The 14,301-nt window shown below is 38.7% G+C and overlaps 1 protein-coding gene across 1 annotated transcript in view; it reads right to left on the bottom strand.

Annotated features, from left to right (window-relative positions):
• The window catches only part of lpcat2 (lysophosphatidylcholine acyltransferase 2), a 91,028-nt gene that overhangs the window by 51,824 nt on the left and 24,903 nt on the right, over positions 1 to 14,301 (bottom strand). The window contains exon 8 of the mRNA XM_063067436.1: positions 4,170 to 4,224. Within this exon, the coding sequence (XP_062923506.1) occupies positions 4,170 to 4,224 (55 nt within the window). The remainder of the gene's footprint in view (positions 1 to 4,169; positions 4,225 to 14,301) is intronic.

A 14,301-nucleotide genomic window follows, 5' to 3' on the forward strand; every position in this document is an offset into this window, starting at 1 on the left:
CTTGATTACCTTCATATTTCATCTTTTCTCTCTTTATGGCTCTTTTAGTTGTCGTCTGTTGGCTTTTAAAAGCTTCACCATCCTCTGACTTTCCACTTTTATTTTGCTTTATTATATATCCTCTCTTTTGCTTTAATGCTGTCTTTGAGTTCCCTTGTTAGCCACGGTTGCCTCATCCTCCCTTTAGAATACTTCATCTCTGGGATGGATCACTTTATGATCACTGCTTCCCAAGGGTTCATTTACCTTAAACCAGTTCATTACACAACACTCTATCCAGAATTGCCTTTCTCATTATGGACTCTAAAAAGCCATCTCCTAGGCATTCTACAACTTCCCTTTCTTGGGATCCAGCACCAACCTGATTTTCCCCAATGTACCTGCATATTGAAATATTGAAATTATTGTTGTCCTTATTACATGCTTTTTCTATCTCCCATTGTAATTTATATCCCATATCATGGTTACTGTTCAGGGCCTATATACAACTCCCATCAGGGTCTTTTTACCCTTACAGTCTCATAACTCTACTTCAGGGATTATATATGTCACCTCTAAGAATTTTTTTTTAAACCAACAGTCACTCCATCCCCTCTGTCTACCTGCTTGTGCTTTTGATACAATGTGTATCCTTGGATATTAAGCTTTCTGATCTTTCAGCCATGACTCTCTGATATCCAGAAGGTCACACATGCCAATCTATAGATGCGCTAAAAGATAATCTACCTTTTTCTGTATACTGCAGATGAGCTGACATCTGCATGGAGAAACTTCAATGAATGGTTTCATTTTAGCCCTGCAGTTCCATCTGTTCACCTTACCAGCACTTTAGTGCCTCCAATGTACTCAATCTTGGGTGTTCTCTCCCAATTGCACATGCTCCTTTCTGTTCTCTTCAATTCTTTAACTTTGATTATTTGAATGCTAATCACTGTATTGGTGTATGGGAAGATTCCAGTTTTCCAATATCAAAATCAGACAGCGAAAATACTCTGCACATTGATTACAAAATGCATTCATTTTTTAAATTAAATTGCATTAATAACTCAAAATAATGCCTATTACAATGGCCCTGTTCAAATTATATTTCTGCAACAATTCTATTAAAATGTTAAAAAGGCCACTTAAAATAAAGACTACATTATTGGAAGGAGCAACTGTTAAAGGCAATGAATAAGAATAGCCTCATAATTTATGATTAAACTCATGAATAAGATACACTCCTGTATGAATTGAGCAGCATTCCATTCAAGGATTTTAATCAATAATTTAGTCAAGTCTATTTTAAACAGAATAATATGGATATGTCCAGCATAATGATAGTGTTGCTACTATACTGCGGTGGTGGATAAACCCTCGCAAGGCATCAGTAGTGTTAACTGATTGGGTACTAAAAACCTGTGACAACCAAGTGACGGGGGTGTTCAAGGACATCTTCAAATTCTCACTGCTCTGGTCAGAGGTTGCTAACTGCTCCAAAAGGATAACAATAATACTGCTGATATGAGTAGGATGATCTGCCTCAACAACTATCAACTGGTTATGATGTGCTTAAAGGGATTGGTTATAGCTGGAAGTAACTCCTGCTTGAGCAAGAATCAGGAACTGCTGCAATTTGCCTACCATTGCAACAGGTCTACGGCAGACAGTCCCACTAGCTCTCTCTCTACTTCGGAGAGCACACAGACAACAGCGAAACGTATGTCAGGCTGCTGTGCATCAGTTACAGCTTGGTTAGTCATTCCCCCAGTATTAAAAACTAAGCTTCTTAACCTGGGCAATTGTAACTTCCTTTGCAAATGAATCCTCAATTTCTTCAGGAGAGCACAGTCAGAATGGTTTGATGATACCATCTCCTCGCTGACAATCAATAGAGACATACCTCAAGGATGTGTGCTTATCACAATGCACTACTCCCTCCCCACTAATGACTGTGTGACTAAACACAACTCAAGTGTCATTTATACACTCATAGTTGATACCTCTGTTGTTAGTAAAATCTCTGATGGCAATAATAAGATACATGTGTGTGATGGATCAGCTGGTTAAGAGTTGTCACAATAACAACCTTGCTAGACCAAGAAATTGTTCAAAGTAAATTTATTATCAGAGTACACATATGTCACCATTTACAACCCTAAGGTTCATTTTCTTGTGGGCATACGCAGTAAGTCCATAATAGAAAAACAACCATAATAGAACACATTAACTCAGGTGTTCAATTAGGGTGCTAAAAACTACAAACTGTGCAAATACAAAGATAAATAATAATAAAAATAAACAACAAACATCAAGAACATGAGATGAAGAGTTCTTGAAAGTGAGTTCATAGGTTGTGGGAATATTTCAATGACGGGGCGGGTGAAGTTATCCCCTTTGGATCAAGAGACTGTCCTTGAACCTGTTGGTCTAAGTGCTGAGGCTCCTGTACCTTTTTTACCCCCTAATGGCAGCAGTGAGAAGAGAGCATTTCCTGGGTGGTGGGGGTCCCTGATGATAGATGCTGCTTTCCTGTGACAATGTTTTGTGTAGATGTGCTCAACGGTGGGGATGGGCTTCAGGAAGGCGAGGTTGGCAGAACACGCATCAATCCTCATTTTCGGGCTAGCAGTGGAAAGGAAGAGCAGCTTCGATTTTCTGGGTGTCAGCATCTCCGAGGATCTGTCCTGGGCCCATCACATTGTTGGCATGCCAGTAGTTCTACTTCATTAGGACTTTGAGGAGGTTTGGTATGTCACCGAAGACTGTTTCAATTTTTTTGTAGATGTACAGGGTAGAGCATTCTGACTAGTTGCATCACAGTCTGATATGGAGTGTTCAATGTACAGAATTACAAGAGGCTGTAGACATAGCTGGTTCTATCACAGGCACAATCAAAGACATCTTCAAGAGACAGGACCTCAAGAAAGTTGCATCTGTCATTCAGAACCATCACCATCCGAGACATAGGCTCTTCTCATTATTACCATCAAGGAGCAAGTATGGGAGCTTCAAGACCCACAGTCAATTATTCAGGAATAACTTCTTCCCTGCTGTCATCAGAATTCTGAACACTCCATGAACAATATTTCATTATTTCTTTTAATGGCACTATTTTTCATTTTATAACTTATATTAATTTCGTCTTTGCACTTTACTGTTGCTGCAAAACAACAAAATTCATGTCATATAAAACAGTGATAACAAAACCTGATTTTGAATTTAATTCTGGAATCTCGTTTCAAATCTGTAAGGATGTGAAACTTAAATTTTGCTTTAGCTTAGGATGCAAGTACATGACCTGGAGTAGGCAGGAAACGGTATAGTGATGTTGTAAGGCTTGGCCCAACTGAATTCCTATCTCTCATCAAGTTGCAACGCAGGATCTAACAGAAGCTGGATTTAAAATACCTGTAGGTCTGTACAAGGATCTTATATAAAGGAGATAGTAAAATTCATCCTTTATTTTGTTATTTACCACATTTTAGCTCAGAGTGAAGAGTTATAGTCATGTGATCACTTTCATGTTACCATATAGTAACACTTCATTGAAATCTATTCTAATTGCTCAAAATAACCTAGTTTAAAAGCAAACAGGAAAAGAGAACTTAAAATAACTACAATCGATTCGCATGACAGTCCAGATCATGTTTTTTTTACTCTTCTCTTCAGATTTCAATTTCTTTACTGATCTTTGACTTAGTTTGGCAGGAATGACATCGTTTCTTAATTTCTAGTTCAATTTTGGCATGTATTTTATTTTTAAAACAATTGAATACACAGGGCTGGCAATGTATTTGATCATTTATATTCCATTCTTCAGAGAACCAGCAGTCTCTGACCCCTTAAAATTGTCTACTTCTCTGCAAGCTGTGCACTTTTACATTTCCTTGAATATGGAAGTAGTAATCAGAAAATGTTGCAGCATAAAATTTAGACAAAATGTGCACCACTGCACTTCAAAAGTACATTTTGTGTCATCAGCCACTTCTAAAATGACTAAATTACTTATGTAAGTCAGTGTATGCTCTCCTGCCAAGTTTTTTTTGCATCAGAGTTATTAAACATCTTTCAAGCTTTTCAAACATCTTGATCAAATCTCCTTTCAATATTTTTTTCTCCTGAGAAGCTTTCACAATACAAATTCTAAACTAAGGCAAGCTTGGTTTGCCCAGTAGTTATAATCTTACCTCAACTTCCACTTTTGTGTAAGGTTGACATAATGTTAAGAACATAAGTCTGTTCCTGCAAAAGAACAAATGGCACAACTTGAAATACCAAACATTTCAGGTATGTCTTTCCTTGAGAAGAATTCTTCAGATACCTTCCTCTAAGATTTTTCCTTAAAAAATGGCAAAATCTGTTTCTTTGTATTGTGACGAGAATACACATAAAATTAAGATGTTTGCTGGCCTTGGTTAGCATCAGTGACACCAGCAAGTGGTCTGCCACCTGCCCTCAGGGGAAGGAGAGATAAGGAACAATGGAGCAGCGTCTGGAGATGTGTAATGAAGGGACGGGGGAGAGAGAGCTGTCTGGAGCGGCTCCCCCCTTTGAACCTTGAACTGTTTGAAGTGATGGACAGGCGATACCCCAGCAGGGGGATAAAAAGGGACAGGTTCGCTAAGGCAGCACACACGCCACCCGAGGTAACGAGACCCTGGAAGCGGTACGCCTCTCACGAGTCGGTGGGAAGTATCGGACAACGGCCAGGGTGGAAAGGTACGATCAGCGGGAACCCGGTGTGTGTCCGCCCTTGCCTGGGTGCCGGGTTCACTGCAGAGGATCGACCGCATCTGGAGGAGGGGTCACAGTCGGTGACCTCAGGTGACATCACCAAGGACCTGCCCAAAAGCTGCTTGTGAGCCATATCGCCGGTCTGTGAGTGAAGCCGTGTCTGAATGATCAGTTGTTCCTGTTCCCTCTCTCTCTCCCCCCACGTTGTCCATCGCCATGGCAACGATTACTGCGAACTGAACTACTAAACTGGACTGAACTTTGAGTCACTTTGAAATTTGGTCATTTACTGCTAGACAACGATAGAGCTTGATTGATGCTGTTATCTTAATTCTGTGCACGTGTGTTTATCATTGCTGAACTGTTGCATTTATTATCCTTTTGATTACTGTGTTGCTTATTTCTTTAATAAAACTTTCTTAGTTCTAGTACTCCAGACTCCAACTGAGTGATCCATTTCTGCTGGTTTGGCAACCCAGTTACGGGGTACGTAACAGTATGCTGTATGAGAACACCAATATTACAGTCAAAACAAATCACTGGTTAAAAACAATACACTATCTGATGCATATTTGTTGTTATATTCTTCTGAGGTACAGGACTGAAACCAAAAACCTCCTCTGGCAATAAGGGAAACCAAATACATTTTCTGGAAAAGAACACGTGTTAATAAGAAAGAAACCACTGACAAATCCCTGGCAACAAACACTTTGCATTACCAGATAGTTGCAAACTAGAAATCCATTTAGCATTTTTACTTCAACTTAAGAAACCAACAGTGGATCATTCAATTGGTTCTCTAATTAGCTTGACATCAGTTTTTAAACTCTATTCAGAGGGCATAACTGTGTTCAGGGTTTTTTTTTAGTAAAAGAACTAAATTTACCTATTCCTAATTCAAAAACTCTAGAAATCCTAAGTAATGACAGAAAATAGTACAAATACTGTAGCGAGTTATCAGCATTTCAGGAGAAAATAAGAATTAATACTTTTTCTTGATGACTTCTTATGAAATCCAGTTCTGATAAACTGGTTCTGATGGAAAAGTCAGAAACATGAAATGCTAGTTTTTCGTTCTCAAATACTGTATAATGTACAAAGTATTTTTAGTATTTTGCAATTATACTTTATTACTATGAAACTGAAATTATGGCAAGTTGCTGGATGCTTATAGGTCAAATTTTGGAGTTTCTACCTAAGGAAAATGAAGCTTTCTGAAGAAAGTAAGTACACTTCAAATTATTTTGATTTAAAGAGAAGTGCACCATTTTACATGAATGCTGACAAACACAGTATAATTTAATGATTTAACACTTAAATGCTAAGGCTTTTAAAAAGAGCCATTTAATTAGTCCTACTTTATTGCTCTTTTGCCTTAGCCCAGTAAAGCTCATCTTCAAGTACTTATTCAATTAGCTTTTGAAAGATATTACTGAATCCGCTTCCAATACTTTTGCAGGCACTGCATTTCAGATCAAACAAATCTACTAAATAAAAATGTTTCTCCATATGCTCATTGACTGTTATATTAATTTGTCTAAAGCTGTCCCTTCTAGCTTAATCCAAAATTATCTTTATTTAGTTTACCATATTCCATCAAGGCTTCCATCATCTCCCTCAAAACTATCTTTACTTTTCTCCAATCATTGGCAGAAAGCTGCAATTTCTCGGGTCTCTCCATGATTACTTGTAAAACACACAGAAGTAAACATCTGCCATCCTTCTTCATTACTCTTTGTAGGTGAAGTATTTTATCCCTGACATAATTCTAGAAAATCTCCTCTAGTCTCTCTACAAAATCTTGTCATCACTTCTGGCAATCTTGTTTTTAACTGTGACTTCAACATTGTACCTATGATGAAATTACTTAATCTATTATCCTTAATTAGTGACAGACAAGGACTTTTTGGCTGAAAGAATAGCTAGAAACAATTGAATTCCTCACTGGGGAGCTGAATAAACTTGTTAGAATAAACTATAAACTTCATCGTTTGCATGTGACAAAGATAATTCTGTACTGGAAGTGTTAAATGAATCATTTTCCTACAAGCAGGGAGGAAAAAAAACAAGGAAAGTATTATATACCACTGATGGTATAAAAATGTAGCAGCTGATTTTAATGCCACTTTGGGCTCCTTATTAATTTCTAGGGAACGCTTTCACTCAAACAGGGAATCTTTTCAAACATTTCCAAAAAAAATCTTAAACTTGCTCCAAATGTGCAAAACAGGACGGACTTTAGGCTACTGAAGACTGCAGAAAAATTTCATTTTATGGAATGGAAAATGTTTTCAGTGACAGTATTTCAACACTGAAGTATAAATTAGGAAACTGTGGCAACACCATTTCCTTTTTGTTGCTAGTAGTTTACGAGAATTTATTTAGTCATGAATTTTACTATCCAATTTATTTTTGAAAAGCAATCAAATTATATTGTAATTTTTTTACACAATTCATTCAAAATGGCACGGCAATTTCAATAGCAATGCTATGTACCATATAGATTTCACTTTACATTACAATCTTGAAGTGGCAAGATGGCACCAACAGGACTATTAGTGATGTCCTGCAGACAGTTCACAAAGCTACTTCTTCTTTATCTTTTAAATATATTTCTACTCTTAATCTGTGTTGAATTGGACCCTATAATTTACATTTTGATAAGGTATTTTTGGATTGATCAGGAGGTTTTGCTGTCTCCGAGGGAATTTGACATAATTGAGAGAGAGGTTGAGAATGGAGTGTGCCCAATGGCGGAGCGCAAACTCATGATTGACTCCAATTCTCAACCAACTTAGGTGATGGTGGAGGAAGGGGAGCCCCATCACCTTCCCCTGGTGCTTCTCCCCCCTTTTCTTTCTTCCATGGCCTTCTGTCTTCTCCAGTTAGATTCCACACTCTCCAGCCCTGTATCTCTCACACAAATCAACTTCCCAGCTCTTTGCTTCAACCCTTCCCCTCTTGCTTTCACCTATCACCTTTTGTTTTTTTCTCTCCTCCCCCACCTTTAAAATCTACTCATCAGTTTTTCTCCAGTCCTGCCAAAGTGTCACAGCCCGAAATGTCAACTGTACTTTTTTTTCCATAGATGCTACCTGACCTGCTGAGTTTCTCCAGCATCTTGTATGTCCAATATTTGTTACTCAAATCCTCTTTGTCCAGCTACCCATTTCTGACCACTTACAAGAGTTCTGCCAGTTGAGCTGCGATTAAGTAATTGTGCAAAATTAACTGTTTACACTTAAAATGTTAAAGTAATTATAGCCATTGAAAGTGTAGTTGTTTACTCTTGCCTTTGCGCATAAAAAGGTATAAAACATTAATGCACTGTTGAGCATCGGGGTGGGGGGGGGGCGAAACAGATCACCTCCTTGTGTTCAGTAAAGATTTTTTGCAGTTATCAACCAGTCTCCTCTAGGTCATAGTTACTACGCCCTTCTTCCGTAGTTGATAGAGCCCTTGACCACATTTTCTGCATCCCACCTTCCTCCAGCCAAAGAAAGTGTTGCCCTCTTTCTCACGTTCCAACTCATCAGCATCAGTATTCTTAGGATGAGCCTTTGCAATTTTAGACACCTTGAACAAGATTCAACCATCGAATACATCTTCCTCTCATTTCTACTATAGTATTCCTTTGTGACCCCATAGTCCATTCTTCCATTGTCAATATTCTTTCCCTCTATAATTTCCCATGCAGCTGCAGGAGATACAACAGCTGCTAATTTACATCATGCCTTCCTAGAAGCTATGAACCTAAACAGATGAAGCAGAGATTACATAGAGCTTTACAGTATAGGAACAGACCCTTCGGCCCACAATGATGTGCCAAACTAATTACACTAGTATTCAAATGTCCGACTAAACTAATCCCTCCAGCCTACAGGATGTCACTATCCTTCCATTCCCTGTGCCTAAGAGCCTCTTAAATGCTTCTAACATGTTTCCCTCCAGCACAAGCCCAGACAGCATAGTTGAGGAATTCACCACTATGTTAGTTGGCTCACCTCCTTTCGAACTCTTTCTTTCCCCGCAACACCGCACCAACTTTAAGTGCATGCCTTCTGGGATATTCTTCTTTTAAACTGGAGAAACCACAGATTAGGCGATCATATCGATGCCTTCAAAGATCAGAGTCGATGCCTCCCAGAAGACACGGTACATCATTAAAGACCCCTCACACCCTCTCCATGAACTGTCTGTTCTTCTGCCATCAGGCAAACGTTAGAGGAGCATCAAAACTAAAACCACTGGGCTACTAAACAGCTTCCTCCCACAGGCAGTCAGACTGCTAAATAGCTGCTCTACCTGACTCTGCTTTAGACTGGACACTTATAACTTGATTTTAACTGACATGTGGCTGTTGTGTTTTACTATTTATTGTTATGCTTATTATTAGGTGTTGCGTTTGTTATGTTATGATTGCACTGCTCCTGAGAAACGCTGTCTCATTCTGCCCTGCAGTGCTGATGTACGGTTAGAATGACAATAAAGTTTTTGAATCTTGAATCTTTGAATGTTATTCGGTCCAAATAGGCTTCTAGTTACATGTCATTTTAATTCTCCAGTCTACTCCTGTCTATCTCCATCCTATCACCTCATCTTCTGCCTCTATTCTTCACACCCTTTAGGACACATATTGTAGTAGACAATTTCAGAAATGTTGTTGTTGCCTTATCAGAATTGCTTGTTCTGCAGCAAAGTTATCACTCTGTAATATTAACTCAGTTTTTTTCTCTGACTACACGCAATGGCTAACCTCCTGGACATCTAGTATCAGTTCTCTATAACAGCTCCACCCTGTACGTCACAGCTTTTACACATCCTTTTATTTGTTTATCTCCCTACAATTTCCCCAAACTGCATTTACCAAAGCAATCCTAACCTCAGTCAGAAACATTTTCTTTTCTTTCTATCCATTCTTCCTCTATCAGCTTAAACTAACTCATTTTTCTCTTAAAACACAAGATTCTAAAGATGCTGCATATCCAGAGCAACACTCACAACATGCTGGAGGAACACAGCAGGTTAAGCAGCATCTGTGGAAATGATGCTTAATGTTCAATGTCTGACATTTCAAGCTGATTCCTGATGAGGGGTCTTACCCTGAACCATTGACTGTTTATTCATTTCTATAGATGCTCATTTTTCTTTTCAACTGTTCTGATAAAGGTAACCTAATGTAAAAACAAAAAAAATAGAAGCATTCCGTAGGTCAGACAGCTTCTACGGCAAAAGAAATAATGAATCTTTCAAATGGAAACCTTTATTGAGACTGGGAAAGAGGGAAAAAGTTAGTTTTCAGTCTATGAAGAAGGTGGGTGGAATAAAGGGAGTATCTCTGATAGAATTAATCTAAATAGGGATGGTTACAAATGTAGCTAGCTGCTTTGCCTGTGACTGTCTTTTTGAACTAAAAGCATCTGATTTGACTTTCAGGTCGCACTGCTATTGCAACCCCTTCAGGAGAGCAACATTCATACTGCTGCTCCTTGTTGATTCTCTCAGATTGGATCACTTTACATTTTTCTGCATAAAATTGCATTTACCATATGTTACTATAGTAATTTAAATTCAGAGGCATATCTTACAATTAGTAAATATTTAGGACAAATACCTCAAAACCACCTCTGCATTTCACTTAGAGTGAGGTGGAATATTTATTAGTGCAATGCAAAAAAAAACTAAATATCCCTTTTTTACTAAAAAAAAGGCAAAAACCACAATGAAACCCCTCGCCTTTAGTTTCAACAGGAAATAGTTCGAGCCTTCCGGTTGTATGGCATTTCCTTTGCTGTTAGGAAATCTTAAGACAGGACAGTGATATATGCTTTAAATCACTAAAATAAAAAATAGACATATAAACCATCGTATTTGCACTTTCTTCCTTGTTAACAAACCTGTAATTTTACAAGTACACATTTCATGCTTTCTCAGACCTAAAATAGGTCACATCAAACGCAGCTGTGTAAAATACTAACTAACAATGTGAACATTGTTATCTCCAAATCATGTTTTGCTATCTTTCAAAACTAACTGCTTTGCACAGGCCAAAAGCAGAAAGATTTTGAATGAGTAATACATGTATTTATACACTATGATTGTGAACTTAAAGCCTCTACTCAAAAGACTATTTAGGAAGTTAGAATTAATCAGATATGCTGATCTTAAATAAGGTATATGCAAATGTAAGGTGCACCAGTATCACCCAATCTGCTATTAAGAGAGATTTTATGATAGAAATGTTCTGAAGAACAAATACATCTTAGAATGGTAAGATGTAGAATATGATAGTGGTATTTGGAGATAGTTATTAATCTCAGTAAAGCTATGACTCAAAACAAGCTAGCTGAGGCCAAATACTTGCTAAAAGAGAAAAGAGAACAGAATGCAAACTACAATGAATGAAAGAGTCAACTCAAAAACTTACAAGTATCACAAGAAGATCATTTCTAATCTGGATACATTAAGAAAAATAATTTGTTACTGGCCAGCAACTACTGCCCAGTTGTGGCTGAACTGATTGAATGCCTAATACTTGTCAGCTTTTTAGAAACATATTTCCCCTATTTTATTGGTATTATTTCATCTTTGTATAAATACCTCACCTTTACCAAAAATCAACTTTTGCCTTCCTTTTTCTCCTGGGAAAATTGAGCATTGGTAAATACTATAAGTGCTGCTTGATGTAAAGTAAGTTATTAGTAAATGCTGTAAGTGCTATTTGATAGCACTGTTGATGACGACTTCCTTTACTTTGCTACTGACTGAGAGTAAGTGGATTTGGCATCTGTTCTACTTTTCTGTGAATGGACATTTTAAGTCATTGTCAAATAGGCGCATGTTTGTATCGGTACTGGAAAAGCTTGGCTAGAGGCACAGTTCATTCCAGACCATAGGTCTTCAGTAATGCATCTGGGATTTTGTCTGGTTTTGTTTTCTTTGCTGAATCGAGTGCTCTCAGCCACTTCTTGATATTATTAGAAGTGAAATGGATTGGCTAGAGTCTGTTGGCAACTTCAGCTGGAAGCAGAGTTGTATCATCTATTCAGCACCTCAAGCTGAACATGGTTGAAAATGCTTCAGCCTTACTTTCAACATCTACATTCTGGCTATCACTCTTTTTGAGGATGTTAAGACTCTAAGACCATAAGATATAGGAGCAGAATTATTTCATTATGACTGATCCATTTCCCAATCAGCCCCAACCTCCTGCCTTCTCCACGTAACCTTTCGTCCCTGAATAATCAGGAATCTATCAAATATATATTATATCTCGAATAACTTAGCCTCCACAGTTGTTTGAGGCAACAAATTCCTCCGAGATCCCCCTCATTCTTCTGAATTCAGGGAGTACAGGCCCAGAGCCATCAGATGCTCCTCATGAAATAACCCTTTTACTCCCAGAATCAATCCCGTGAACCTCAGTTGAACCCTCTCCGATGGCAGCACATCCTTTCTTAGATAAAGGTTCCAAAACTGCTCATAATACTCAAAGTGAGGCCTCATTAGTGCTTTATAAAACCTCAACATCACACCCGTGCTTTTATACCCTAGTTCTCTTGAAATGAATGCTAACATCATGTTTACTGTCCTTTCTTAACCTGCAAATTAACTTTCAGTGAACCGTGCATGAGGTCTCCTAAGTCCTTTTGTACCTCAGCTTTCTGAATTTTCTCTCAATTTAGAAAATAGTCTATACTTTTATTTCTTCTACCAAAGTACATGACCATACACTTGCTGACACTGTACTTCATCTGCCACTTCTTTGCCCATTCTCCTAATCTAAGTCCTTCTGCAACCTCTCTGCTTCAACATTACCTGCCCCCCCCCCAACCTATCTTCATTTCGTCGGCAAACGTGGCCACAAAGCCATCAATTCCGTCACCCAAATCACTGACATAACGTTAAAAGCAGTCCCAACACATACCCCTGTGGAACACCACTAGTCACCGGCAGCCAAATAGAAAAGACTCCCTTTATTCCCACTCTTTACTTCCTGCCAATCAACCAATGGTCTATCCATGCCGGTATCTTTCCTGTAACGCCATGGGCTCTTAACTTGCCAAGCAGCCTCAAGTGCGACACCTTGTCAAAGGCCTTCTGAAAATCCACGTACAGATTTTTGTTCTTGGAGCATTGTCCTGGAACTTGTTTAAATGTTTAGATGCAGTGACTGTAGCACTTTGACCTCATCTGCTTGATGGTGGTTCTTAGCTCTCTTTGGTGCATGATGTTTAGCACATGTATAGTCCTAGTTTCAGTAGGCTGATATCTCTTTTTTTAGATTACTTGATGTGGTTCCTTGCACGATGTCATACTATAGGACCAGTATAATTGAGTGTTTGATGTTCAGCATGGTCTCTATGGGTAATAGGGCTTTTCCATGCTGTATCACCTCATGACTCTGACTAAAGAAACCAAACCTGTAGTTCATCAGATCCATGCCAGCCATCAAACACACATTTACACTTCCCCACATACCCATTAACTCACCTACAAACAACAATCAATTTTGAGTGGTGAACAGTAGTCCCTATGTCATTGGAAAGTGGAACACACAAAAGAAACCCACAGCCACAGAGGAAGTAGAAACTTCACAGAGATAGTGCCAGAGGAATCTGGGTTTCTGAAGCTCTAATGGAGGTTGTCCTCTGTATGAAGACAGCATTATGTCAATCTTGTGCAGTAAATATTGCAGCATTATCAAGTAATGAATGATCCATCATAGATAAGGAAGTTTATGCAGCACGTTGATTCACTCATCTCTTGCAGCAGAGTTTTCAGGACTCAACCAGCATTGGCTAAAGTGACATTACCAAGCCACTCAATGATGGACACTGGAGCCCCCACTACTCACTGTGTACATTCTGTGCCCTCACTAATTTCCGTACTTGGTTCTAAGTATTATCAGCATAGGAAAGCATTGATTCATCACCTGTACAAGATAATCAAGAGGTTTCCTTGTCTATGTTTAAAATGATGCCATTAGATTTCACAGAGTCTTGAGTGGACCCATAAGCTACATTCTTGCACAAATCTGACATCATTGCAGGCGAGTCTGCCCTGTTGTTGGTACAAGATGTACTTAGGGATTCCGATGGAGGAGGCTGGTACATCTTATGTAAGGGGTGATTCTGCAAGTACGATTCAGGTAGGCTGTTTCTTCTCTAGTCAGTGTGATAGTGCACCCAAATTTTATACCAGGCCCACATGTTCATGAGTATCACTTCCCAAAGACATCTAGATTGAGAATAACTTTGTGTCTTACTCAAGTACCTAGCTTGATTCCAGGTGGTGCATACTACTTTTCTTCTTCTCTGTCTGAACACATCAGTAATGGTACAAATAGGTGACTTGCCAGGCTTCAGCAAGCATTCAATGGCATGGGCTGGGTATGGTTTGGAATCCTAAGTAGGCTACACCCCTTTGGTGAAGGACATTAATGTACCAGAGAGTCAGTTGCTTTCATGGTCATCCTTGCTCAGATTAGTTAGTATTCCTTTGAGTTCCAAATTCCTGATTATTAAACTCAATCTGAATTCCAGAGCTGCCATGATGGAATTTCAACCTTGAATTCCAGACCCC

This window comes from Mobula hypostoma, chromosome 14 (assembly GCF_963921235.1).
Source record: "Mobula hypostoma chromosome 14, sMobHyp1.1, whole genome shotgun sequence".
Taxonomy (NCBI): Eukaryota; Metazoa; Chordata; class Chondrichthyes; order Myliobatiformes; family Myliobatidae; genus Mobula; species Mobula hypostoma.